This window comes from Aythya marila (genome assembly GCF_965140915.1).
Source record: "Aythya marila genome assembly, chromosome: Z".
Classification (NCBI taxonomy): domain Eukaryota; kingdom Metazoa; phylum Chordata; class Aves; order Anseriformes; family Anatidae; genus Aythya; species Aythya marila.
This window is the reverse complement of record NC_139080.1, coordinates 1,964,996-1,990,934: the sequence shown is the minus strand read 5'-3', so window position 1 is coordinate 1,990,934 and position 25,939 is coordinate 1,964,996. Positions and strand designations below refer to the sequence as shown.

At 51.7% G+C, this 25,939-nt stretch overlaps 2 protein-coding genes across 3 annotated transcripts; both read left to right on the top strand.

The window, feature by feature from the left end:
• Nucleotides 1–704: 704 nt before the first annotated feature.
• LOC309890502 (mitogen-activated protein kinase 4-like) lies at nucleotides 705–8,010 on the top strand. The gene is made up of 6 exons (XM_082784401.1): nucleotides 705–897; nucleotides 3,970–4,862; nucleotides 5,557–5,701; nucleotides 5,991–6,152; nucleotides 6,655–6,856; nucleotides 7,058–8,010. The coding sequence occupies exons 2-6, from the start codon at nucleotides 4,317–4,319 to the stop codon at nucleotides 7,734–7,736; spliced, it is 1,734 nt and encodes a 577-aa protein (XP_082640527.1). The 5' UTR covers nucleotides 705–897; nucleotides 3,970–4,316; the 3' UTR covers nucleotides 7,737–8,010.
• A 3,163-nt stretch (nucleotides 8,011–11,173) lies between these two features.
• On the top strand, nucleotides 11,174–25,754 carry LOC309889693 (NAD-dependent malic enzyme, mitochondrial-like). Of its 2 annotated transcripts, none has more exons than XM_082782642.1 (16): nucleotides 11,174–11,455; nucleotides 14,142–14,266; nucleotides 18,049–18,182; nucleotides 18,603–18,752; nucleotides 19,166–19,241; nucleotides 19,576–19,737; nucleotides 20,081–20,184; nucleotides 20,476–20,585; nucleotides 20,688–20,785; nucleotides 21,390–21,503; nucleotides 21,588–21,702; nucleotides 21,786–21,928; nucleotides 22,554–22,656; nucleotides 22,748–22,818; nucleotides 23,097–23,195; nucleotides 23,361–25,754. In XM_082782642.1, exons 2-16 carry the CDS (start codon nucleotides 14,159–14,161, stop codon nucleotides 23,508–23,510), a joined length of 1,737 nt encoding a protein of 578 aa, XP_082638768.1. In that variant the 5' UTR covers nucleotides 11,174–11,455; nucleotides 14,142–14,158; the 3' UTR covers nucleotides 23,511–25,754. The 2 variants fall into 2 exon arrangements, with proteins under 2 accessions (XP_082638768.1, XP_082638769.1); XM_082782643.1 differs by lacking the exon at nucleotides 11,174–11,455 and adding an exon at nucleotides 11,868–13,286.
• Nucleotides 25,755–25,939: the final 185 nt, after the last annotated feature.

The window sequence follows — 25,939 nt, the reverse complement described above, 5'->3', positions numbered from 1 at the left end:
ACCAGGGAGTATCACACGGGGTGTCACTGTGGGGATGTCGCTGTGTGGTGACACTGCCGGGTGTCACTTTGGGGGTGTCACTTTGGGGATGTCACTGTGTGGTGGCACTGGGGATGTCACGGGGGTGTTGCTGGGGGGTGTTGCTGTGTGGTGCCACCGACGGGGTGTCACTGGGGGGGTGTCGCTGCGTGGTGACACTGATGGGTGGCACTGGGGGTGTCGCTGGGGGAGTGTCGCTGCGTGGTGACACTGCCGGGTGTCACCGGGGGGGCTACCACAGGGGCTACCACAGGGGGTGCCGCCACAGCGGCTGCCTCAGGGCTTGCGTGTGTGGAGCGGGGAAGGGGGGGGGGCGGCCCCGGCTGCCCGTGAGGCCCCTCCCCGGCAGGTGGCTCCCGCGCGGCGGCTGAGGCCGGGGCTGACGTCAGCGGCGGGGGCGGGCGGCGGGTGCCGGTGCCGAGCGAGCCCGGCTTCATCCTCCTCATCCTCCTCCTCCTCCGTCTTCACCCTCCTCATCCTCCTCCTTCATCTTCGTCCTCCTCATCCTTCATCCTCCTCAGCCCCGCGGCCGCAGCCGCCTCCCGCCGCCCCTCAGGGGGCTGCCGCCTCACGGCGAGGCCCCCCCCCCCCCCCCCCCCCCACACACACCCAGGCGAGGAGGTCGGGGGCGCCTCAGGTCTCAGCCTTTGGGGACAGCCCTGGGGACAGCCGGGTGCCACCAAGCCCCTCGGAGGACATCGCGGGAGACGGGAACGGGGTCGCCACCTGCCTCGTCGGCAGCGTGTCCGCCGTGGGGAAGATGTGAGGGCGAAGGGAGAAGCCCCTCAGCGTCCCCTCACCTCAGCATCACCTCAGCGTCCCCTCAGCGTCACCTCAGCGTCACCGACAGCCTCCCAGGTAGGTGGCTGGAAGGGCTCAGCCCTCACAAGAAGAAAAATCCCAACCAGGTGACCCCTGTTTAGGAAGGAGGACGCCAAACCAGCATCCCACAGCGTCCCCAGGTTGCAGGTTGGCTGCTTGACGCAGGTACTCCCTCCTTCAGCTCCCCTCTGAACCTAAAACCTAGCAAGGGAAGAGCTGCGCCCAGGCACCGGTGGCAGGAGCCATCGTTTTTATTCCTCCCGGGCCAAAATGTGGCGTTTTGATCCCAAATTAGGGCGAGATTTTTTCCAGGCAGTCCAAGGGGCGTTGGTGGACGTGATTCATTGCCCCGTGGTCAAGCGCCCGAACGCGTCTGGGCTGAGCCGTTCGCCCTGTGGAAGGCCCGGACGGGATTCGTTTCGCCCCCGTCACGGGGCAGGAGGGTGCCGCTCAGGTTCAGCCCCCGCTATTTGTGTTTCGGAGGTCTGAATTTAAGGGGGGTGAAGCGTCTCTGCCACCGTGGTGGAAGAAAATCGCCCACTACATCTAGAGAGGGAAGGAGCAGGAGGCTCGAGGAAAAAGGAAAGGTGAGGAAAAAGCTGGAGAGCAGAGCCCAGGTGCTGTTTGGGGGGCGCTTCCAGGGATATTTGGGCATCTTTCTGGGCACGCAGCCGCTCTGGAGCACAAAACTTCTGCTGGGATGGGTAGGAGGACGGCCCTACTCTTCTACCGAGGGTCGGGAGCCTTTCCAAATCCCCCAAAATCCCCCCCAAAATCCTCGTGAAGTGGGCTCAGCCTCGTGTCAGGTCCACTCAGGAGTCAGCCGAGAGCAACCAGCCCCCGCCTTAATAACCACCAGGGTCCATCTGTCCCTCTCCGGTTTGCGCAAACACGTTCTGGGTGGCACCTGATTTTTACAGCCGCGTTAATTACCTGGTAACTGATAGGCCCGGAGCAATTAGCTGGGTAAAGCAAGGGGAAAAAGCCCGATCACAGCTCGTGATTCAGAGCTCTGGCTCCCGAAAACCCCCCCTCCGCACCTGGGCGTCCCCAACCCTGAGCGCCATTTGCCGGGCAGGGTGGTTATGGGGGAAAAAAAGGGGAAAAATGAGGCTTTTACCTGCCGAGGGGCTCCTGCTCTGGAAAAAAAGAGTGAAAGAGTTTGGGCAGCGTGATTATTTTTTATTTTTGTCCCCCAGCATCGCCGTGGCAGCTCCCTCCACCCAGGTTATTTGGGGGGAGAAGTCACTGGGAGCGCGTTCTGTTTTCCCTCGGGCTATTTTAGGACCAGGACTTACATTTTTTTTTCTTACAATTCTCTGGCTCGCCAGTGTTGTTTTTTTTTTTTGACAGCGCCAGCACATTTCGTCCGCGGCCGCTTCGTTTGGCTGCCGGAACCCCACAAAATGCACAACTTTTTCCCCAAAATGATGAGAGCTGCAGGTGAGGGACCCCAAACTAATGCTGTGCGTGGATAGGAGAGGAACAAGGATCAGCGGGGTCGTTTTTGGGGCACGGTGCTCTGCCCCGTGTAATTTTACTACCCGGTGTGCGTGCTGTTTCTGCCTCCTCCTCTGGGGCAAATTCCTGCTGTGGGCTGGAATGAAAAACCTCCGGGGCTATTCCTACCTTGCTGTTTGATTTTTATTTTGATTTTTTTTTATCCCCTTCCTGCTTTTATTTATCTCGGTTTGGCCCCGCCGGCGATAACGCAGGCAAAGTCCTGACCTGTGGCATCCTGGCGAGCGAAGGGCTCACGGACGGGGTGCGGGCGAGCGCCGTTTATTTATTTCCTCTCTCTTTTTTAGGAGCCCGCCAGTGTTTGTTCGAGGCATCAGTAGCTGCTCCCCGGCTGGAAACCGCAGGGCCCAGGGCGGTTTTGTGTGCTCGGACCCGCTGGGAAAGCTTTCCCTCCCCTCTTGTCCGTGCTCAGCCACTCGAAGCCCCGGCCACGGCTGATTTAGCAGCGCCGGGGGCAGCCCAGCGCCGTTTTGTGCCCCGTTTAAAAGTCCCAACGGTTTCCATTTGCATCCTGGCAGTCAAAACATCTGAAAAAGATTATTTTTGGGGGGGAAAATAAGTGTATAGTGGACTCCTGAGGAGGTTACGTGGCTCTCAGAGATCCCAGGTAGCTGTGCATGCGAGAGCATCTTATTTTTCAGTCCCTGGTGCCGGCCCCGCTGTTAAATCTCTGCTCCCATCACTGCCGAGATGTAAAAAGCCGCCGGATCCGGCCCCTTCCGAGCGTTTTCAAGCGAGAGATGGCTCTCAGCCTCCTTTAATTAGCACCCGTGGTGCTCCCTTAATAACAGCCGGCTCGTTACAGCACTCGAGCTTTAATGAATTCCCCCTGCTAAGGGAACCAAGTCAGCCCTCAACCTAAACTGGGGCGTAAATAAATCAGACGCGTTCATTTTCTCGTGCTTTTAGGCAGGTTTTCTCGTGCTCTGAACCCAAAATGGGGAAAAGCGGGCTGAATTTTTTTTAGCTGGGGCTTCTCGGGCTCTGGTTTTATTTTTTTGTCTCGTTTTCCGTGCCCCCGCCAAGATGTTCCCGGGACAAAAGTGCAGCTACCGTGCGCGCTTATCAGCCAGAACTTTCCTCCCTCCCGGTCTTACGCGGCGCATTTTCCCTTTTCGGCGCCTCCAGCGCTTCACTAATTATTAATAATGAAGCTGACGAAGCAAAACTGAGGGTTTCCTTCCACGCCGGGCGCAACAAACTTCCCAGGCTCGGGGTGCGGGGGCCGAGCTGGCACGCGGATCTCCCTTGTGCCGCTCCGAGCTCTTCGCTCTCCGTCGAGCTGGGGACAGCACGAGTCGCCCATCTTAATGAGGACGCTCTCCTCCTCTCCGGGAACACGCCGTCCCATTAGCATTTTCGCAGGGGAAGCGTTTTGAGGCTCTTCGGGGCCGGGCTAGCAATCCTCCGGAGCGATTAGCCCAGCTGCACGGAAGAGGTGGCGGTGCCAAACTTCCAACCGAGCTCCGGGGCTGACATCCCAGCTGCAAAACCCTTTTTTTTTTAATCTCCTTCCAGGAGGAAAGCTTTTACGCGGGGTTTGGTGGTGGTTTTGAGCGAATTCATCTTTTTTTTTTTTAATTCCAGGAGCAGGGCTGAGAGCTGCCCAGCGCCGCGGACGATTCTTGGACTTTATATCCTCGCCGGCCCTAAAGATCAAGGGAAAAGACGCGCGAGGTGCTGGGAATGCACCCGTGGAAACGTCCAGCGGGGAAAAAGTGAGGTTCGATGCACGTAGCTGGCTGGAAAAGCTCTGTGGAGACCCGCGGGCAGGAGGAAGGCTGCGGGGCAGCGGAGGGGCTATGGGGGCGCGCCGGGCTCTGCCCCGCTGCGGGGACATCGGCGCCGGCTGCTTGCCCCGGGACTGAAGCCTTGGGGACGTCGGGCAGCGCTTCGGCACGGCCCCGGAGGCTTCGGTGAAGGACGAAGAAGCCATGGCCGAGAAGTGCGACTGCATCGCCAGCGTTTACGGCTACGACCTGGGCTGCCGCTTCGTCAACTTCCGCCCTTTGGGTTTCGGGGCCAACGGTTTGGTGCTTTCGGCCCTGGACAGCAGGAGCTGCCGTAAGGTGGCGGTGAAGAAGATCGCCATCAGCGACGCGCGGAGCTTGAAGCACGCCTTCCGCGAGGTGAAGATCATCCGGCGCCTGGAGCACGACAACATCGTCAAGGTGTACGAGGTGCTGGGGCCGAAGGGGAGCAGCCTGCGGGGGGATTTCTTCAAGTTCAACGTGGTTTACATCGTCCAGGAGTACATGGAGACGGACCTGGCTCGCCTGCTGGAGCAGGGGAAGCTCGCCGAGGAGCACGCCAAGCTCTTCATGTACCAGCTCCTCCGGGGCCTCAAATACATCCACTCGGCCAACGTGCTCCACCGAGACCTCAAGCCGGCCAACATTTTTATCAGCACCGAGGACCTGGTGTTGAAGATCGGCGATTTCGGGCTGGCCAGGATCGTGGATCAGCATTACTCCCACAAGGTAGGCGCCGAGAAATCGAGAAATCACCGCGGCCTCACCCGTTGACGCCCTTCTTCTCGTATAAAACACCAGCTGCCCTTTATCCCCACAGGAAAAGCGCGTGAAAGGGTTCCTGCTTCATCAGCAAGCGTTTTTTTTTTATTGTTTTGGGGTTTATCCTCACCTCTGCGCCCTTGCAGGGCCGGGGAGCTTGGGGTGCGGCGCAGAGCTGCAGCTCCGCCAGCCGTCAGTGGCAGAAATTGCAGCCTCGAGGGAAGAGGAACCGAGGAGCTTGTGCTGGGTGCTGCCCAGCTCCTGATTTGGGGGCGCCTGCTTCTCGCCGTCGCAGCTTTTTGAGTGCAGAAAGCTGGATTTTGGTGCGCTTGGATGCTCAGGAGAGGGGCTGAGCCAGATCCTGAATCTCGGTGGTTCTCCAAACGAGGCGAGCCCTCGCTCCCTCCTGCACTCGATTTTCTTCAATTTCCACTTTCTTCACTCTGATATTTGGGAGAGCTTGACGCTAATCCTACCCACAGCAGGTTTCTCCCTTTTTTTTTTTTTTTTTTTTTTAAGGTCGTTTGAGTAGTTCTTAGGAAGCCTTCGGAACAGAAGCAGCAAAACGAGGCTTGAAAATGACCCCCAAAAAAATGGCACGGGGGCAAACCTTGGGCTTTTTTTTTTGCATTCCGTCACGATTCCCTCTCTGCTCTTCCAGGGTTACCTTTCGGAAGGCTTGGTCACCAAGTGGTACCGCTCGCCTCGCCTCCTCCTCTCGCCCAACGACTACACCAAAGCCATCGACATGTGGGCGGCCGGCTGCATCCTGGCGGAGATGCTGACGGGGAGGATGCTCTTTGCAGGTGGGTCCCCATCCGTTTATTTCATCTTTTTCCTCTTTTTTTTTCCTCCTTTCTCGTGTGTTTGGAGCCACGGAAAGCTCTGATTTGGGGAGATTTGGATGCGGCGTTCCTCTTTTATCGGAGTTTAGGAATAGGTGGGGAAATAAAAGGCTTGAGACCCCAAATGTTCCTAAATCTGCCAAAAAAACGCGTGGAGGTGCAGGCATCGCAGCCCAAAAGTTCTCCACCTCTTTCCCTCCGGGATTTTGGGCGCCTCGGCTCCCCAACTTTCTCTCTCTGCCCCGTTCAGGGGGACACGAGCTGGAGCAGATGCAGCTGATTTTGGAAACGATCCCGGTCGTCCACGAGGAGGACAAAGAGGAGCTGCTCAAGGTGATGCCCAGCTTCATCAGCAGCACCTGGGAAGTGAGGAAGCCGCTGCGCCAGCTGCTCCCCGAGGTGGACAGCCAAGGTAAAAACCCAATTCTCGTTACCTTAACGGGGCTTGAGGGAACTCTTCCACGCATGAGACTTAAATAAATAAGAAATACATCTTTAATGGCAGGATTTGATCTTTTTTCTGTAGCCTGCGTAAAAGGAATCAGCAAAAAAATCCCTATAAATCCCGTGTTTAGGTTTAATTCTAGCTGCTTTCGTTGCACTGAATTTCTGCTTTCATCATCGCTCTCCGCGGTCTTTCAGAAATAATTTCAGACGCCCAAGCTTTCTGAAATTTTAACTGATTTAACTAATTTTTTAAATAATTTCATAGCGTTTGTCGTGCCGAGGACTTAGCCACGTCACCCCGAGGCAGGCAGGACGAACGTGGCCGCCTTAGACCGCCGACAGGACTTGCCCTTTAATCCCTTCCTTCCTTCCTTCGAGGGGGTTTGGGGTTCCCGGAGCTGTTCGTGGAACGAAAGCGAGCGGTGCTTTTGGGGATTTGAGGGTGTTTGCTTCTGTGTGATCCACAGCTCTCGATTTCCTGGAGAAAATCCTGACCTTCAACCCCATGGATCGCTTGACGGCCGAGATGGGGCTGCAGCACCCTTACATGAGCCCCTATTCCTGCCCCGAGGACGAGCCGGTGTCGCAGCAGCCGTTCCGGATCGAGGACGAGATCGATGACATTTTACTGATGGAAGCCAACCAGAGCCAGATGGCGAACTGGGACAGGTACAGTGCCTGGGGGCACTAGAGGGGTGCGTTAAAACATTTCTGAGTTGGGTTTTAAATGGGTTGAAACCTCTACGTGGAGGGTTAGAGCAGGTTTTCCCTGTCCTAGACGAACACACCAGTTAAAAAAGTCCTTCCCGGGACTGGTGCAGCTGGGACAAACCCAGTAGCCACGACTTACCCACCTCGTGTCTTCCCCAGGTACCACGTCAGCCTCTCGTCTGATTTGGACTGGCGGCACGATAAATATCAGGAGATGGACGAGGTCCAGCGGGACCCGCGGGCAGGGTCGGGATCCATCGCCGAGGAGGCGCAAGTGGATCCCCGGAAATATTCGCAGAGCAGCTCGGAGAGGTTCCTGGAGCTCTCTCACTCCTCCCTGGACCGCGTCTTCGACGCCGAGTGCGGCAAATCCTGCGATTACAAAGTGGGGTCGCCCTCTTACCTGGACAAATTGCTGTGGAGAGACAACAAGCCCCACCACTACTCGGAACCCAAGCTGATTTTGGATTTATCCCACTGGAAACGAGCGGCCATCGCGCCCGAAAGCGAGCTGGCCCTGGAGGAGGAACCCTCCAACCTCTTCCTGGAGATCGCCCAGTGGGTGAAGAGCACCCAAGCGGGGCTCGAGTGTCCCGCGACTCTCCCGGAGCTTCGGGAGCCGTCTCCTCCTCCCCACCTCCGCCAGGAATCCGAAGAGGTGAGCGCCCAAACAGACCCCGAGTTTAATTTGGACGTCTTCATCTCCAGGGCGCTGAAACTTTGCACGAAACCCGAGGAGCTGCCGGACAACAAGCTGAGCGACATCAACGGGGCCTGCATCTCCGAGCACCCCAGCGAGATGGTGCAAAGCCAGGTGTACCAGAAGGAGCGCTGGTGAGGAACCCCGGCTCCTGCCCCTCCTCGAGCCCTTTTTTTACGCTGCTCCGAATGCCTTTTTTTTTTTTTTTTTTTTTCCAACCGGGTTTTTCCGACCCCTTTTGATGCCGAAGAAGCGCATCGAAGGGGATCACCAGGCGTGAACGGAGTCTTGAGTTTCTTCCACTGCCTTAACAAGCTTGCCTTGCAATCTCTGCGACCTGTTTGCAGCTTCGACGTAGAGCCGAGAGGCGCTGGTCCACGCTAAGTTTGCAAACAGAGGTCGAATCGACTTCTTCTCCTTCCTTTTTCCATAGCATCTGAAAACGACGAGGGCAAAAATCAGCTTTTTATTCTGGTCAGGTCCTCTCCCGGGGCGACGGCTTCCAAACTTGGAGCTTGCGTGAGGCAGAAAATAACCCCTCAAGCACGTCGACGGTGAAGGAATTTGACCACTCGGGATTTTATTTTTCTTTTCCCCGACGGGAAGATAATTTTATTATTTAATTTAATTTTTTTTTTTTTCTCCTCGTTGGGTTTCTCCTTCCCGTTGGAGCCGGGTGCTTCTGAACTCTTTCGGAGACACCACACCGGCGGGCCAACAAGCGTGGTTTGTAAATAGAGGCGGACACGAATGAATCCACTCGAACTTCTCTTTTGGTTCCCACTTAACAAGCACCTTACTAATGAATCAGCCAACGAGGGGTTTGTCTAGGGAGGAGTTGTTCTGTACTTCTTTTTGACCAAACTCGGCCGTTTTTTAAAGCAAAAACCTGTAAAGAGCGTAGAAGCCAGCCTCCATTCGTGCTGCTGTTGGGGCGCTGTGCCTCCCCGGCACGGTGGCTCGACTTTCGTTTGTAAAAGAGAAACCCCTGTATTTAAACCTCCAAGGTCTGTATTTAACTATCGCTCCCCTACGAATTATTTCTCCCCTTTTAACTCCTAAATGCTCTGAGCTGTGAAGAAAACGCGTGCGAGACTCGGGGGAAGGACTAACAGCAGCGCTTGCTGCATTAACCCTGGTTTCTCTTCCTCGGGGGGAGGATTTAGGGGCAGGTTTAGGGTTTGCTAGGGTTTGACAAGCCAGCAAGCTGCTTCTCCTCGTGAAACCCTCACCTTACGCTGCCCGGATCCGCTGCTGCTCCAGCAAAACGGGTGAGACGGGCGGGAGGCACCGCGGCCTCCGCTCTTCGGAGGTCCCCGGAGGACGTTCAGGCTGCTGCCCTGCAAAAAAAAAACCGAAAAAAAAAGAAAAAGAAGAAAGGAGGGAGAGGCAGAGGGCCGGGTTTGCAGGGCGTGCGGCGATTTATATACCTCAACTAAAGCTCAGCACTTTTCAGCTCCGGGGTGAAGGGATCCGACCGCCTCGGTGTTTCGTCCCCGTGGGAGATCAGAAGCCTCCTGAGCACAAACCCCGGCGCCGGGGAGCGAATTTCAACAAATACGGTGATTTCTGCAAAAAAAAAATAATAATAATAAATAAATTATTCCATTGTCTCTTGGCTTGCAGCAGAATAGGTGGAACAAAAGGGTCTTGAAAGGGTTGCTCGGATTAATCGTAGAGGGCAAACAAGCAGGCGCTTTAGGAAGTTTGTGTGAATTTTTGCTTGGCTTTGGAGAGAATAAACCCAATTACAGCTTGGACAGGACAGACTATCCCTTAAAACTATTTTTTCCCCCCTTTTCATTTTTTTTTTTTTAATTAAAAAACGTGTCGCAAGGCCTACGGTGTTCGATTTTTTCTCCCCCTGCCGTTTCTCCTCCGCTGGAGGCTGAGTTTTCACTGCAAAAAAAATGCAGTTCGTGCTTGGTGCTTTTTTTTTTTCCCATTTTAGATCAGCTGAAGGAGCAATCCCAACTGGTAGCGAGCGGTCAGGAGAGGGCAGTGCTTCCCCTCTGTGTTTTTCTGGCTTTGTGCTCGACTCCGCACAGCCTCAAATCCATAAGTGGACGCTGCAGAGCTCCCGTTACGCCGGCCAAGATGTCAATCTGTCGCCCACAGATGCAAATTTCCAGGTTAATATTAACAATTAGTAACATTTAATCATTAATAGATTATTCATGAGGTGCCTGATTGAATGGCAAGCCTGAATTTTAGGGCTGTGGGGCTCGGCTGACCCCAAAAATACGGCACATCTGTGAGGTTGTGTGGGTCCTCAGCCTGCAAAGAGATATTTTTACGCGAAGGAAAAGCTCGCAAAAAAGCATCAGTTGCGAATTTGAGCCTAACCTGAGCCCTCAGCCTAAAAACCCGCCTGTTATTTTTTTTTTTTTTAATTTTAATTCCCATTAAGAATGGGTGATATAAAAAGCCAAGAACATCGAGTCCAGCTCTGGTGCTTGCGCTTTAAATAGGCTGAAAAAATGGAGCTGTTACAGAGAGGGCCGCCAAAACGATCTCCCGGGTGGGGAAAAAAAAATAAAAAATCTTCCGTTTCATTTATTGGGGGGATTTGGGAAGGGGCAGTAAGGGAGATTACGGGGCAAATAAAAGAGGAAGAGTCGGATTTAGCAAAGAAAAACGTGCTGCTGGCCACCACGGAGGCGTGAAGCATGGTCCAGACCTTCTTCGGGCTATTCTTAGCCAGGCACAAAGCCATGACCTTGCATGGTATTTTAGCAATCTTCTTTGTTTATAGGCGCAGCATCGCGTTATGGGGAAACGTTTCAAAGCCAGCACAACCGTGCTGACAGGGAGCAGGGGGATATATAGGATATATAATTCGCGACAAGCCTCAAAATCGCGATTAGGTGGTGAGGTTTTGATTTAAGCGAGTGTCTTCTCTGGAGATATGCGGTGATTCTGCCAAACCTTCTGTTTTAATGAAATGTGCGTGCGTTTTAACTGGTCCTGGGGTTGGTTGGGTTGGGGGAAACCTTATTGAGACCTTATTGATCTCTGCAGCTGCCTGAAGGGAAGGTTTGGGGAGCTGGGGTCAGCCTCTTCTCACAGATAACCAGTGATAGGACCAGGGGGAATGGCCTCAAGTTGTGCCAGGGCAGGTTTAAGTTGAAAACGAGGAGATTTTCTGTCAGAAAGCGTGAATAGGTACAGGGACGGGTTGCCCAGGGGAGCGGTGGCATCCCTGCTGGAAGCATCTCGCCTCAAGTAACAACCCCGGGGGCCATCTTGCGCCCCAAAAACCCCCTTTTTGGTGGCTTTGGCTGTGCCTTTCCTTCCTCTCTTTCCTTCCTGGCCTGGCACCCTCAGAGCTGGGCTCCCCTTATGGCTGCCACAGCCATTTGGGGTCCCCTCCATGACCGCGTCCCCTCCCTCACGGGGTCCCCTCACAGCCCCCGGCCCCTTCCCGCCCTTTTCCCTCCGCGCCCCCTCCCCTCGCCGCCCCCCTCCCCTCACGCAAGCCCCGCCCCCTTTCTGGCGCCTCGCCTCAGCGCCGCGCTCCCATTCGCTGCCGGCCCCGGCTCATTTGCATATTACCGGCCGCGCCCGGCCCGCCCTCCCTCAGCTCAGCGCGAGGAACCGCGGAGCAGCGAGCTCATTGGTGGAGCGCCGCCGCCCGCTCGAGGTTTCTCCCTTCTAATTGGCTGCGCGCGCTGTCAGTCACAGGCACGCCCCGCCCTCCGGAGTGTCCCTCCCTGGCGCAGCCCCGCCGGCCGCATTCAGTGGCGGGTTCCGAGGCGGGCGGAGCTCCGGCGGATGGCAGCTGCTGTCGCACAATAGGCACAGGTCCTCGGCCGGCATCGCTCGGAGGGCAGCAGGAGGAGGCGGACGGCGCTCCGGTAACGATTCTCCAATTGCTAGGAAGGCCTCCGGCCCTTTCCCAGCCCGTCCTTCGGGGGCCTTTTCTGCGGGGAGGCGGCGGGGCGGGCATCGCCTCAGCCGCGGGGGTAACGCGGGCAGGGGGCGGCCCCGAGGCCGTGTCCCCCCCCCGGGCACCTTCCCCCGGTTCCCCCGGGTCCACCCTGAGGCGAGGAGCGGCCGCTGCTTCCCGGCCCCAACCGGGCAGCGCCGCGGCTCCTCAGGAGGAAGCCTCCTGGCCTGCCCGGAGCCCTCTTCTCCCATCCTTTGGGGTTATTTTTTTCACTTTCCTGCTTTTCGGGGATGAAGAAGCGGCGGGGCGAAGCCTTACGGGTCCTGCCAGGCGCTCACCACCGAGCGCTGTGAGGTGAAGGCTCCTCAGAGCCCCTCGGTCGTGGTGGCGGAGATGTCCAGCTGCTTAAATCCCCCTAAAACACCCACGGTGGCCACGAAAGGCCCATAAAGAAGCCAGCCCAGCAGCCTTTTGTGGTATCTTCACCTTCTTCCTTCCAAAAAGTTAGTGGCAAGCAGGATACATCCGCCGGAGCGATGCAAAGAGAGCCCCGCAAGCAACTCGTGGGTGGGCAGCCAGGAGCATCTCCCGCGCTGCTCTCCTGAGGTAAAAAGAGCAAAAACACGGTCCCGGCGTCTAATTTAAGGCAAAAAAACACGCCTCAGCCCGAGGACAAAGCCTCTGCTAACCCCCAGCAGCGGCGTTATGAGTCAGCAGCGGCAGCGCAGGCGACACTTGAAGGTTTTTTTTTTTCTCCTGCAAGCTGAGGAAGTGTTAAAACGCGCGGTAGGTGCTGGCCCTGGGTGCCTGCTACTCACGCTTTCATCCTTGCTGTAATCCGTTTCTGCAGCTTTTTTTTTTGCCACAGAAGGAACGCCTCAACGTTGCCGGGGCTGCCAGCTCGTTGTCCGTGTGCGTATTTCCAGAATCCTTTTAGGATTTGTGGATTGATAATGATGATTTGTCAGTCCAAATGTAGTGCACGCCGAGGTTTGTAAGAGGTGGGCGAGTTTATGTGAGATAAAACATCCACTAAAGGTGTTTTATTTAATAGCCAGCAGCCCCGATTCTCTGTTTGCTTGCTGAGTTACTTTCCCAGGAGGAATTCCCTTGTGGAAGCAGCAGGTGGTGAGGATATCCTTGTTCCTCCCTCAAATTATATAAAATAATCCATATGTTTGGAAAAGAGAAAGCAGACATCATAGATCCGCGTCCCTCTTCTCCGGAATAATGCTTCAGGACCCTTCCCAGCAAGACAAACGAAACAAAATCCAGGAAAAAAACAAATCTTTGTGGAGGATTAAGCCGAAAGTACCGCTCCTGCGGTTCCCACGGCTACAAGAGCGAGGATTTTGTGATGCTGAAGGCAAATCCATCCCCCGAAACGTCCAGAAAGCGGCTCTGTGATTCGTGCGAAGGGTTTTTACGAGGCAAGACTCCGGCGCTGAACGTTTCAGCCCCGTTTTCTGTTTGTTCTGCGGGCGGCCTGCCAGCGGCGCGGGCTCGAGTCGTTCAGATAACGCCGCGCTTTCTGCAAACAAGCCCCGAAGCCGGGTGCTGGATTTCTCTCCCTGCTTTTGTTTGCCGAGAGAGGGAATTCACCCTGGAAAGAAGAGGAGAAAAGGCTTGAGGGTGGCAAAGGACGCCTGCGGAGCGGGCAGCTGGCCGCTGGGCGTGGTATCGGGGCCGCCTCCCAGTTCATCTGCAGCTCTCCAGGTGCCTGAGGAATGCCATTCGCTCGGCACCTTGCTGGAGACAACCACACCAGGCGTCCTGCTCGTTTTCCCCGCCAGCCTCAGGTCAGTTTAGGGGAGCCGCCAGCCTCATTCCCTGCTCCTTCCTCTTTTTTGGGGCTCCCCTCATCCTCATCCCCCACAAAACCCCTTCTGCGCTGCCGGAGAATGGGAAACTTCCTTTTTTTTGAAGCAAAACCCTCGCCGGGAGGCGCGTTGGGAGCTGGAATTTGCCTGATGGAATCCTTTTCGACTGCTTGAGCGTTCCCGGAGTGATGAAGGCGGCTGGGAGGGTGCCTGGTTTGTGTCACGCCGGGCTGGGCGAGGCCTCGGTTAACGAAGCAAAATCAAGCCCAGCTCGGCTTGATTAGAGACTTAATTGATGAAGTTAAGGAGAAATCCGGGCCACGAGCTTGTTTGCTCATGAGGTGCAAGGACGGGATTTCAATTTAATTAGAGGACGATAAGGTGCGGTGTTTGTCCTGCATTTTACTTCCTCGTTTAGGGTATTTATTAGGGACAAATGAAGAATCCAATTGAAGGGGGGGGGCACAGCAGGTCCGTATTTGCTCACAGCAGCTCTCCCGTGGCTTTATGGTGCGGCTAAAAGACGATAAGAAAGTTATTTTGTTCCCCTGGGCTGTTGTCGCCTCTCATCGTGCGCTTTCTGCGTTGGGAACCCTTCCCTTTTCTCCTCCCTGCCTGCCGCGAGGCAATTTGGGGTTATCACTGGGGTAAATCCAGTGAAAGGCCTCGCTAAACACACACCTACTTCCCTTCCAACAGCCGGCGTGGGAACAGGAGCATCGATTCAGCTCTTTTCACTACCTCAACTTCTTTTTTTTTTAATATTTTTTCCTCCTTTCCATCTTTTCACTATCTCAACTTCTTTTTTTTTTAATATCTTTTCCTCTTTTCCAGGTGCAGCACCCCCAGCCATGCTCTCCCGGATCAGGGCGGCCGCCGCTCCCTGCTCGCTGGCGCGGCGCGGGGCTCACACGAAAGAAAAAGGCAAACCCTTGATGTTAAACCCCCGGACAAACAAGGTCGGTGGCACCCCTGGCAGCAAATTTCTTATCTTCCAGCTCCTACCAGCTCGGCGGACCTTGTCCCGGGGTGAAACCAACCCCGGGGAGTTGGGTTTCGGACTTGGCAGGAGGGAATTTAAATTCCTGCCTCTGTAAAAAGCGCCAGCTCCTCCGTCCTGCTCCTGCCTTTTGCCGGGAGTTGGGCCGGAGCCATATCAACGCGAAACATCCCTGGGCAGGGGCACGCGGAGCATCTAAAAATAAGCTTTGAATGGAGCTAGCGGAGAGGGAGAGAGGCATTATGAAAATTCCCTGCGTTGGGAGGAACTCCTAACACCGTCCTTTTGTTGTTTGGTTGCTTTTCCCTACCAATTTCTCCCTCCCCATCCCCAGTTTCTTTATTTTTGCTGCCCCGAGGCAGAAATAATCCGAAAATATCGAACCAACTTGTAAACTAAAACCACTTCACCCCCCGTTTTTAATACCCGTCGTTTCTCTTCTTCCCTATCCTCTGATTTTAGGCTTTTTTCCCCCCCGTGATGCTTTTTTATTCCCAATTCACCCTAAACGCTCTCCCTGCCTGCTGCAGAGGTCGGAGGCCGGCTGAATGAAAGCGTGTCGGGGGCGGAGGGAAGAACAGAGGGGCGTGTTTCGTCCCCGATCAGATTAGCTCAAGAGTTTTCTGAGCTATAAACACTTCGCCGTGCCAGTGGAAATAATTTCGAGCCCCGTAAGCTTTTCCCAGCGCTGATTACGCAACGGCATCGGGAGGCAAAAACAATAGGGCCGTTCTTATTGTTCCCCTGGTGCTAAATGTGGGGTTTTTTACTCTTTTTTTTAAAGACTGGAGCTCTCTGAGCACAGCACGGTGTTTTTTCTCGAGGGGGAAGGAAGAACGGAGAGCTGCACGTTCCCAGCAGGTGATTTTTTAATTTTTAAGTGTCCCCGAGAAGCGATACTGAAGATGGGGACAAAAAAAACTTCCCGATTTGAAGCGTTTCTTGTCGGGGCAGCTCGGCAAAGGTCGCGAGCTATATCCGTAACGCCCTTGCTGCTGCAGCCAAACAATTGCAGGAGGCTCTGGAACTGCCCCGCTGCCATCCGTGGCTGTTTGAAATGTGCCACGATGTTTGATGGCTGGCGCCAGGGATTCAGGTGACACCTCAGTGGCTTCGGGGCCTTTTAATTCCGCTGTTGAAGCAGCGGTTTTAAACCTGTTGGGCGCCTGAAACACCCCCAGATTCGGCGTTTTCAACGAAATCGAGTAATAAAGCTGGCTGGCCGAAAATAAAACCGACTAATAAAAAATAAAAACCGGGTGTTTGCTGCTTCTGCAGCTTTTATCAGCTTCCCGGAGGCGTGCGTGCTTTCAAAAGGGGTTGAGCTGTGGCAGGAGATGGAGCTCTTTAATATATAACTCGTTTTTTATTTTTTTATTATTATGATCTCCTGGTCGCAGAGGAGGTGTAAGTACCAAAGGTGCGCCCCCGTTTAACTGCCGTCAGCTCTTCTGCTCCCCAGGCACGGCGGCTGGGGGAGGGAAGGAAGGGAACCGCCTGGTTTCGGGGGTTTTAGGGCCCTAAAGGGGCTGCCCGATGGGTTTAGCAGCCCTCTTCTCGTAGCTTCAGCGTGGATTTCAAGGCGTAGCGATGGGAGGAGTGAGCAAAGCTTTTCCATGATAGCAAAATACCTTTTTTTTTTTTTTTTTTTTTTGCCGGATTTTAGCACGCGTGCAGCCTGGCTTCCTCCGTCGCATCCCGCTGCTTCTGGAAAAAAAGCAAACAAACACAAAGATACGAAATGAGGTTGAAAAAGAGGAAAGAAATCCAAGAAATCCAATCCTTATTCTGCCCATAAACACAAACTTTGAAATCGTGGCCGAGATAGCGAATACACCTTTGATTCGTACGAGCGATGAACTGCGTTCATTTGCTCCAAGGGATCCCTTGTGCAAGAGTGGACTTTGGGATCGAGCCAAAAGAAGCAGTTCAGGAAATGGGAAGTCCACAAAGCGCTATAAAACACTTTTTCTTTTGAAAACGCTTACGATTTCAAGGTTTATGACCCAGAGGTGAATGGTCTCCCATTCACCTTTGTGCCTCGTGGGCAACAGGAATTCCTCTGGGCTGGTATTTATAGCGCCGCTTGCTCTTTGTAGCAGGAGTCAGCGATCCTAAAAAGCTGTCGGCGCTTCGTTGCCTTCCCTTTTTCCTCTCCCCCGTGGCAGTTCGTTGGTTTTGTTGCGACAAAATCGACCCCACGTATGAATTGTTTCGCTGGGGGTCTTCGAGGCGTGCTGTTTCTTTCCCCTAGACGCGCCCGCTGCGTCGTCTGGGCCAGCTTAAAAGGGCCGCCTGCTTTTCCTGAGCTGCTGAGAGGATTGTGGAAATTAATCGGAGTGAAAGTCAGCGCTGAGTAGGCAGAGAAAGGACACCTCGCACCTGGGGGTGCTGCTTTTTCTTTTTTTTTTTCTTTTTTTTCTTTTTTCTTTTTTGTGCAGGGAGCGAGCTGCAACCCCAAAGACAAAACACCCGGGTTTTTGCGTGCTCTGAAAAGAATTCAAACCTATTTTTTCTTTTCTCCTTCGTGTCCTGATCCTTTCGGCATCGTTTTTTTATGTTCCCGGAGCCTGAAGGGATGGGAGAAATGCCGCAGCTGTTTACCAGCTGTCCTTAGCTCAACGTCCTCAATTCTTTTTCCCTCCGATTTTGTGTTCCGCAGAGAAGTGGTTGTTTTAGGGAAGAAATAAACTGCTGATGGCGATGAGCTCGGAGGCAGCGGAGGGAAAGGGGAAGAAAGTTGGGTTGCCCGTGGTTTCGTGCAGCTTAACGTTCCCAGGGAGTCCTTTCACATCTCGTGCGAGGGATGTGGAAGTGAAACCGAAACAGATCTAAGAAAAAAAAGAATAAAATGGTTCACAAATCATCTGCAGATAATAGAAAAAAAGGAGAAGCTGAGCTCAGTATCGTCAAAACTATTCCACAGAAGGTTGTCAAAAATAAAATATCGTATAAATAATAATAAATAAGGTATTTTAGGGTCAAACGCTTTGCAAATCCAAGTCTTTGCGAGTATTTTTTGCAAAATAGCTGATGGGTTTTGTTCTTTCTTCCTGGCAGAAATGGGGTTTTTATTTTTTTTTCCTCAATTTAGCTCTTCTGAAACGGAATTTGTGACAAAATGAGGCTTTTTGGTCGCCGAGTGTTACAGTCCCAAGGGATCGGGCACTGCCTGGAGCAAAAAATGAAGGATTTGGGTTGAAGTGTGATCTGAGCGGAAATATTAGGGTGATTCGGTCACTTTTTGGGGTCTGGAGCAGTGCAAATAAGTGGGAAAATGCAGCCTCTTTGTGGCTGTGAGCGTAAGGAGCAGACTGGGTGACCTCCCCATGCCCTGGTCAACCCTTTCTTTCTGGGAAATGTTTCAAGAGCCAGCTGTGGTTTGAGTCCTAAACATCTGCGGTGGAATCTCGTCGCTCTTCTCCCGTTTCACAGAGGGAAACGACATCTGGGAGAGGGCACCCGAGGACTCAGCGCGGCAGAAAAGCCGTGCTCAGGAGGGAAACCCACGCAGGAGAGCCCCAAATGCCCAAATCTGTGCCCTGGGGCAGCTGCTGCAGGGCACCCACCCCAAAATATCTCTCCAGGGACACCCTGGTGTGATAACATTTGGGATATTCCAGCCACGAACGTCCCGGGAGTGGATAATGGCAAAAAAAAAATCCAGGATAAATTGAAATGCTGGAGAAAAAAAAAAAAACAGACAAGTTATTTCTGCCCTTTCTCTCTTTTTGTTTTCAGGGGATGGCCTTTACGTTGCACGAACGGCAGATGCTCGGCTTGCAAGGGCTTCTTCCTCCCAAAATAGAGACCCAAGACATTCAAGCCTTACGCTTCCACAAGAATTTGGCCAAAATGACGGACCCCTTGGAGAAGTAAGCGCCCCGCCGGCCTTCTTTTCTCCTGCAAGTAAATGGAAACGGCTGAAAATAAATATTTTATGGTGTTAAATATCCAAAATAACCTTCTTCGGTTGTTTGCATCCCTCAGGTTGGATGAAAAAGTGTGTGGGGGGGGTCATTTGGTTCATTTATTATTTACTTGCTTATTTTTGAGTGCTTTTTTGCTTGGTGTTTAAGCTTTTTTGCTTGTTTCTTGTGTCAAAGAGCATGTTTTTAGCATCCTGGCACTGGTTTCGTATGTGTCTACGTCTATCTACGTGTCCAGCTTGAGCAGAAAAAGGAATTTCGTGAAGAAATCGCGTGAAGTTTTTGCTTCGATCATTTTCACCTTGTCTTAAGCAAGCATAAATGTGAAAATTGGTAAATTGATGTCATTTTTTTTCTTGGTTTCAGGTATATCTACATCATGGGAATCCAGGAGAGGAACGAGAAGTTATTCTACAGGGTTTTACAAGACGACATCGAGCGCTTAATGCCCATCGTGTATACACCAACGGTGGGCCTCGCCTGTTCCCAGTACGGACACATCTTCAGGAGACCAAAGTAAGCACAGGAGATGGATAGCGCTGATATTTTTTGTTGTTTTCTGTTTCTTCCTTGAGGTTCCTGAGGATTTGGAGGCAAGAATAGGTTGAAAGGGATCTCTGAAGGCCAGCCAGCCTCACGTTTTGCTCAGGAAGGGTTTTTGCTCTTCACCTGGGCTCTTTTCTGCTTCATTGCCTCTCCTTTTCCCAGAGAGAAGCACTCCTGCAAAGTATTTCCTCTGTGGTTTTGTTCCAGAGCATCCAAATAACTGAACAGAAATGCATACGACAAATTGTCCTCTAAATATTTAGTGTCAGTGATGGCAACGCTTCAGTTTTAATAAAGTTTCGCTGGTTAGAATCCAGTTTTACGAAGCAAAATTAAATTTCTGATTGTCACCCATCAAATATTTCTTTTTTTTTTTCTTTCAGAGGGTTATTTATTTCTATCTCAGACAGAGGTCACATCAGGTCCATTGTGAATAACTGGCCAGAGAACGACGTCAAGGTACTGCCATTGTGTGATTCTTCTTTCTAATTATTATTTAATCCCAGCAGGGCTTCTGGGCTAGCATTTGAGGGAAATCTAAGCGCTGAATAACGCGTCCTTGGCAGTCGTTTGAGGATGATTGCAAGCCAGAGCTAACGAAGATAAGGCACATCTTGAAGAGTTAAATCCTGAAAAAAATCCAGAAAAGAAAAGAAAATCCTTGCAATGTGTTCTTTGCTTAACCGTACAAATATACCTGATTATTTGCCTGGAAAAAAAACAATTTGTATCGCTATAAACTTTATAAAATTTCAGTAATCATCTCTAGCTTGACTTCTGTTTTTTTTTTCAGGCTGTTGTTGTCACTGATGGAGAAAGGATCTTGGGTCTCGGAGACCTCGGGGTGTACGGGATGGGAATTCCCGTGGGGAAACTCTGCTTGTATACGGCCTGTGCAGGAATCCATCCAGATAAATGCTTGCCTGTGTGCATCGACGTTGGAACTGACAACACAGTGAGTTGGCCAAAGCTTTGCCTGAAACTTAGCGCTGTAAAAAACATCAAATTAAGAGCTTTTGGTGTTGTAAGAGAAGATTTTTTATTTCAGCGCCTGAAAACCGAACATTTGGAGCAAGGGGAAGCGATTTGGAGTCCAGTAATGTAAATAAAATGCCTATCCCAGAAAAACCGCAGTTAGTTTTTAACCAACCTCAAGCGGCAGCTGAAGTTCCTGCGCGTTGATACAGGCTGGAAGCAGATAGAGCAGCCCTATAAATCTTTGAAAAGGGTGTAAAATGTGACCTCTGGGAAATGAATTCCAAGGAAGCGATTCACCCTGCTGCTGTGCTCTCTTTCAGACCCTCTTAAAAGATCCGTTTTACATGGGCCTGTACCAAAAACGGGATCGCTCGCAGGTCTACGACGACCTGATCGATGAGTTCATGGAGGCCATCACAGACAGGTATGACCCCGAATATTCTGCACGGCCAAAAGTGCTGGCAAGAAAACTCCAGGACACTCCATCCTCGTAAGAACCGCTTCAGGATTAAAGAAATGAGTAGATGGCAAGAGATGCTGTCGTATTTCTGCCTCTAGCAATTTTTTTTTCTGTGACCTGTTTGTCGTTACCTGTTAAATGTGCACGGAATGGAGATGGAGCTCTTTGGATCCCCTGTCCGGAGAGAAACGGGCGGGCTTTGCTGTAAAATAACCGTTTATTTGGTGAGTTTTAACGATTTGCCGTGTTCTGTAGGTACGGCCAGAACACCCTAATCCAATTCGAAGACTTCGGAAACCACAACGCTTTTCGGTTTTTGCGAAAATACCGAGAGAAATACTGCACCTTCAACGATGACATCCAAGGTACGCCCTTTGCGGTCCTCGTGGACGCGCTGAAACGTTTTCTGGACAAAATCCGCCCCGTAGATCTGTTCAACTCTCTTCATCTTTGTCCTGCTTTTATAGGGACGGCTTCGGTGGCCTTGGCGGGGCTGCTGGCAGCACAGAAAGCCACGGGCAAGCCGATTTCAGAGCAGAAAGTGCTGTTCCTGGGAGCAGGAGAGGTGAGATCTCTTAGATCTTGCGTTGTTTTAGAGACTTTAAGTGTGTTCTGTTCCCTGGTTTCGCAGGATCTGCAGATTTTTTGAATTTCTTTGCATTTCACCGTGCCTTAAAAAGGATTCTGCATCGACAGGAGGGAGTAGCTGCTGCAAAAATGCTATCTGAAAGCAGCCTGACACCTGCCAGGGCTCAGTTTCTCACTTGTTTTTTTTTGCGTGGATTTATCAAAGCAGCAGGGAGCTGCGTAGGTGAGGGGGATTTTACCAGGAAACGATGATTCGGTAGGAAAGGGAGGAAGCACGTCTGTTAATTTTGATGGCCTGACGGAGGAACAGGCTGTGGTTTTCTTAGGAAGTTAAATCAGTGGCTGGTTGCAGCAGACGCTTGGTAGCGGCAGTAGAAGCGCCGCGCTCCTTGGTTTGTCAGCAAAATTGCTTCTAGGGTGCTGACAAAATCACTTAATGAGCTGCAAAAAGCCTCCAGCCCTGCTCTGCACCTCCCTCTGCCTGCTACACTCAAGCCCCGCGTGGAGGGAAAGATGGTGGTGATGACAGAGCCCTTTTTGGGATCTTTTAAAATAAAAACCGGGGGCTTTTTATCCCCAAGGCTGCCCTGGGAATCGCGAACCTCATCGTCATGGCCATGATGGAAACCGGTGTTTCAGCAGAGGAAGCCTACAAGAGGATATGGATGTTCGACAAATACGGATTGCTGGTTCAGGTAAGGCTGCACCAAGCCTTAAAATATCACAGAAATACCCCTCCTTTACGCGTCCTCACGGCTAAAATCCACGTTTCCCTGCAGGGCCGAGAACAAAAGGTGGATTCCAACCAGGAACCGTTCACCCACCCGGCTCCGGAGCAGATCCCAAAGACGTTTGTCGACGCGGTGAACGTGCTACGACCTTCCGCCATCATCGGTGAGCCCAATCGCTTCCGTTTCTCTTTCCTTTCGGCTCCGTGTGCTCCTGCGAACTCATAAATCGCTGATTTATTCCTCCAGGAGTCGCGGGAGCCGGCCGCCTCTTCTCCCCCGACGTGCTCAAGGCGATGGGCTCCATCAACGAGCGCCCGATCATATTCGCCCTGAGCAACCCCACGGTGAAAGCCGAGTGCACGGCGGAGGAAGCCTATACGTTGACAGAGGTACGTGGTGGCCGCTTCATGATAATCGGTCGGTCACCCTCTCTCCTCGCGTTCCCGGTGTCTGTAGCTGTCTGGGAATTTCCTCTCTTATTTTTAAACCGTAAACTTTCAAGGTGGGGCTTTTCAAAAAGCCTTTTTTTATTTTCCGTAAGCGCAGCCCCGAATCTAACGGCTCCAAAACGAGCCCTAGGCGGAAATCACGCCGGCCCCTGGACGAAATCCGCACCTCGGCTTTCGGTAGCAAACGCTTTAAAATGAAGATTATTGAGTGTCTCAGAGAGATTTTGTTAGGCAGAACAAAATCTTAACTGCGTGAGGAAGGAATCAGGACCAGGTTTGCTGGTGTTTTTCATCTTTTCCTCCTCAGGAGCAGCCTGATCCTGGCTGCTGTGAACTTTTTCGCTAAACCAGGAAGTCTGGAAGGAAACGAAGCCATCACCGCTACGTTTTTATTCCTCCTCCTTCTTCTTCCGCTAGGTGGCTCCTCTGCAAGCCTGACAGTGCTTTAGTGCCCTCTGCCACCGCGTGTTTGTACTGCGTGGGCTTTTGTTGGCTTCTAATTTTGGTCTTTTTGGTCTCTTTTGGTCTTTTTGGGGCTGATGGTTTCTTTCCCTTGCCTCCACAGGGACGCTGCTTGTTCGCCAGCGGCAGCCCCTTCGACCTGGTGACCCTGGAAGACGGAAGAACCTTCAAACCGGGCCAAGGAAACAACGCTTACATCTTCCCAGGTATTAAATCTTAAACATTACAAATCTTCGGAGCTTTTCTGGCTTCCCTAGTTAGCGCGGTGGCCCCTAATCGGCGATGCTTTTGTTGCAGGCGTGGCTCTCGCCGTCATCCTCAGCAGCGTTCGACATATTAGTGATAAGGTTTTCCTGGAGGCCGCTAAGGTAAGCGTGGGAGCTTACCTTAATCTCGCTGAAACTCGAGGATTTTCTTTCGGTTTCCTTCCTGTCGGGGAAAAAAAAAAATGGGTTTAACTCAGTTAAATATTTAACAAAACCTGCTACGGGCACGGATTGTAGATTTGACCTCCGAGGTATTATTTTTGACCGCCTGCTTTAGGAAAACTCTCGTAGTGAGAGCACCCCAACAGGGTTTTCTCGGGTATTTTAGCACGTTCCTGCCCCTATTTGGTAGGTGAGAAGTTGTTGCTCTTCTAATCCAGGCGCTGGCGGAGCAGCTGACTGACGAGGAGCTCGCCCAGGGAAGGCTTTACCCTCCGCTGTCCAATATCAGGGAAGTTTCCATTTACATCGCCGTCAAGGTGAGTGTGAAAGACAAACTGAAAGGAAATTTTCAGACCCCGATCACGCAGGAATTGTGAAAAGATCTTGCGATTTGTCTCGCTAAGTCGGAAATGTTATTATTATTATTATAATATTATTAGCGTGGCTGTAGCCCGGTGCTTTTTTTTCCTTTACCTTCGCAGGTGATGGAGTTTTTGTACGCCAACAACATGGCTTTCCATTACCCCGAGCCTGCGGACAAGAACCGGTACATTCGATCCAAAGTCTGGACCTACGAATACGAATCCTTCATGCCAGATGTCTACGACTGGCCGGAGTCTAAGGTTCACTGATGGACCAGAAGCTCTCGCTCCTCAGGCAGCACCTCCTACTCTGCAGGGATCCCTTTTTTTTTTTTCAGACCAATTGAAATCATGCCCGTTGAGTCCTGTAATTTATTTTCACTTCTTTCGGTGGCTCTTCTGCCCTTCTCCCTTGACGTAGGTCGCTCCCCGCTCCCCCCAAAGCGTCCGGTGAACTGTGTCCGGAGGACGGCACCCATCGAGAGAGCTCTGGAGGATGAATTGGGAAAAGGACGTCGCGTTTCTACCTTAGAGCCCTCCCCACGCTCAATCATTTGGTTAACGATGTCGTAGCTGCATGTGCGTGCTGCTCTCTCGTCGCTGCTGATTTCCAGAACCACTCATTTCTGCTTTCCGTAATCAGTCTTCTAATTGCGGTGTCGCACAGCGATCTTTGTGGCAACAGCAAAGAAAATTCGTTCAGGAACAAAAGAAGGGGGCGGCTCACGACAAATTGAAGGCTGGTGGGCTTTCTGTGTTGGCTGCCAGTCCCTGTACCTCTTTGGACGTGATCTCTGGCCTAGCCTCCGATTTTAAAACGACGAGAAAGAGCAGGAAGCTTTTTGGAAGGCTTTACCTAGGTGAGGAAAGAAGACTGATTATCGAAATGCAGAAAACGGTGAGGGGGGGGGGAACGTTTTGCACGTTCAAACTGTGGTAAAATGCTGTCCGGCGGGGCTCTGAGCGCCCCGTCGCCACCTAACGTGGTTTGCAGCTTGTCCATGTGCGTATACACGAAAAAGACCAACGCGTACACGTGATGTTTTTACAAAGAGTGCTTTTTTTTTTTCATCTATTTTTGCTATGCCTGTTTTTAGCGTATTTAAATTCGTGATCTTACCGAGAAAAACAAAAAAAAAAAAACAAAAAAAAACAAAAAAAGGAATTTATTTATTTAGCGGACGATTGTTTTTACCTTCTGAAAGCGCAGCTCCGCCCGGCGGCGGGGTTCTGCCTCCCTCGATCGAAAGACAGCGGCAACGCACACTTCCTCGCCTCTTCTGACGCCGTCCTCGTTAGGCAGAAGAGTGCTGAAAGGATCCCTACGCACCGATCTCGCATCCTGGCTGAGCCCCATGGCAAAGGCAGGGCCCTCAGTCCGTGATTCGAACGTGGCTTTACAAAATAAAAAAGTTCTGCAGCCGTCTCTTCGCTCTGATGGTTTTTTTCAGGCCAGGAGTTCATCCTCAGTGGGCTTTTGACCCTCGGTAGGAAAACAGGAGTCGTCTCTAATCTGCAGTATTCTGCAGAATTCTGCCTTTAAGGTGCAGCCCTTTTTCCATCAGCAGCTGGGAACGTCAGCTCACACTTTAACTGCTTTTCACTCCTCCCTTTCACCTCAGATTTATTTTTATTTTTAAATAAAACATATAGATCCAATCTCAGCTTGGTCAATTCCTCAGCCGTAATTAAGCTTTGAATTAATTGCTGCTTCTCAGCTTGCCGCTCAGGAAGGAACACTGCAGGAGGAGGACCCGCTGCCGTTTTTGGGTTCTTTAAGACGACACCGTCCCCTTTCCTAACAGATGCTTGTAACAGGCAGGGACTGCTGTTACATTGAACACTGGAGCAAGGAGAAAATCTAGAGCAAAGCTCTCGTTACAGCCGCTTGACAGCTGAAGTTGAGTAACGCAATGCCTCTGGTGAAGGGACATCTAATTCCGCATGCAGCTACCTTGACCTGAAACACATCTTACCGTGGCAGCAGAAAGCCCCTTCTGGGTGAACTGTGAGGCAAATCCAGCACCAGACTTCTCCACCTTTTAAATATTTCCTTTCTGAAACAAAAACACGAATCCTGTTAGGACCGCACAGCGGTAAGATCGACTTTTTTTGAGAAAATAAATAAAACAGCAAAATTATTTCTATCTTAGGCACATCTACCTTACGCTGCGACTCCGTGCTGCAGTGCTTGTGAGATCCTAGCCTGATCTGTCCAGGGCTGGCTTTACTTTTGGAGGGTTATTGCTTCGTTGAAACTAAAATTGTATTTAAATGTGACCTGTTTATTTTTTTTTTCCTCCTTTCTACGCTGTAATTCTATTGAAATGTGTGTTCTGCTCTTCTATTTTCTTAGTAAAACGCATTCCCTTTTGCCTAAATTACATTTGGTTTTTCTTCTACAACAATAATGCTTGACCTATGTAGAAATCACCCAAATCTCCCGCTTTTTTTTTTTTACTTTTATTTATTTTTTCTTTAGTCTGCTTGATTTTTGTCCCTCATAAAGGGACAAAAGGGACCAAGCAGGGATGCGGACTGTAAGCAAAACGATTAAGTTTTTTCTCTCAGAAGTTTTTCTGGAACATCTGCCTGCTTCACAGCACTCTACACTGAAGCCTTTAAGGGTCTGAAGAACCTTTAGGTGTTTTTTAACAGGAAAAAAAAAAGTATAAAACCAAACAAGTCTTAGGTGCAAG

Bases quoted from the DNA above. Each gene is read 5' to 3' on its own strand.
- LOC309890502 (XM_082784401.1), top strand. From the start codon at position 4,317: ATGGCCGAGAAGTGCGACTGCATCGCCAGCGTTTACGGCTACGACCTG. The intron at 5,702-5,990 runs GTGGGTCCCCAT...TGCCCCGTTCAG, and splicing joins GGGGAGGATGCTCTTTGCAG to GGGGACACGAGCTGGAGCAG. The intron at 6,153-6,654 runs GTAAAAACCCAA...TGTGATCCACAG, and splicing joins CCCCGAGGTGGACAGCCAAG to CTCTCGATTTCCTGGAGAAA.
- LOC309889693 (XM_082782642.1), top strand. From the start codon at position 14,159: ATGCTCTCCCGGATCAGGGCGGCCGCCGCTCCCTGCTCGCTGGCGCGG. The intron at 20,185-20,475 runs GTATGACCCCGA...CGTGTTCTGTAG, and splicing joins ATGGAGGCCATCACAGACAG to GTACGGCCAGAACACCCTAA. The intron at 22,819-23,096 runs GTAAGCGTGGGA...CTTCTAATCCAG, and splicing joins TTTTCCTGGAGGCCGCTAAG to GCGCTGGCGGAGCAGCTGAC.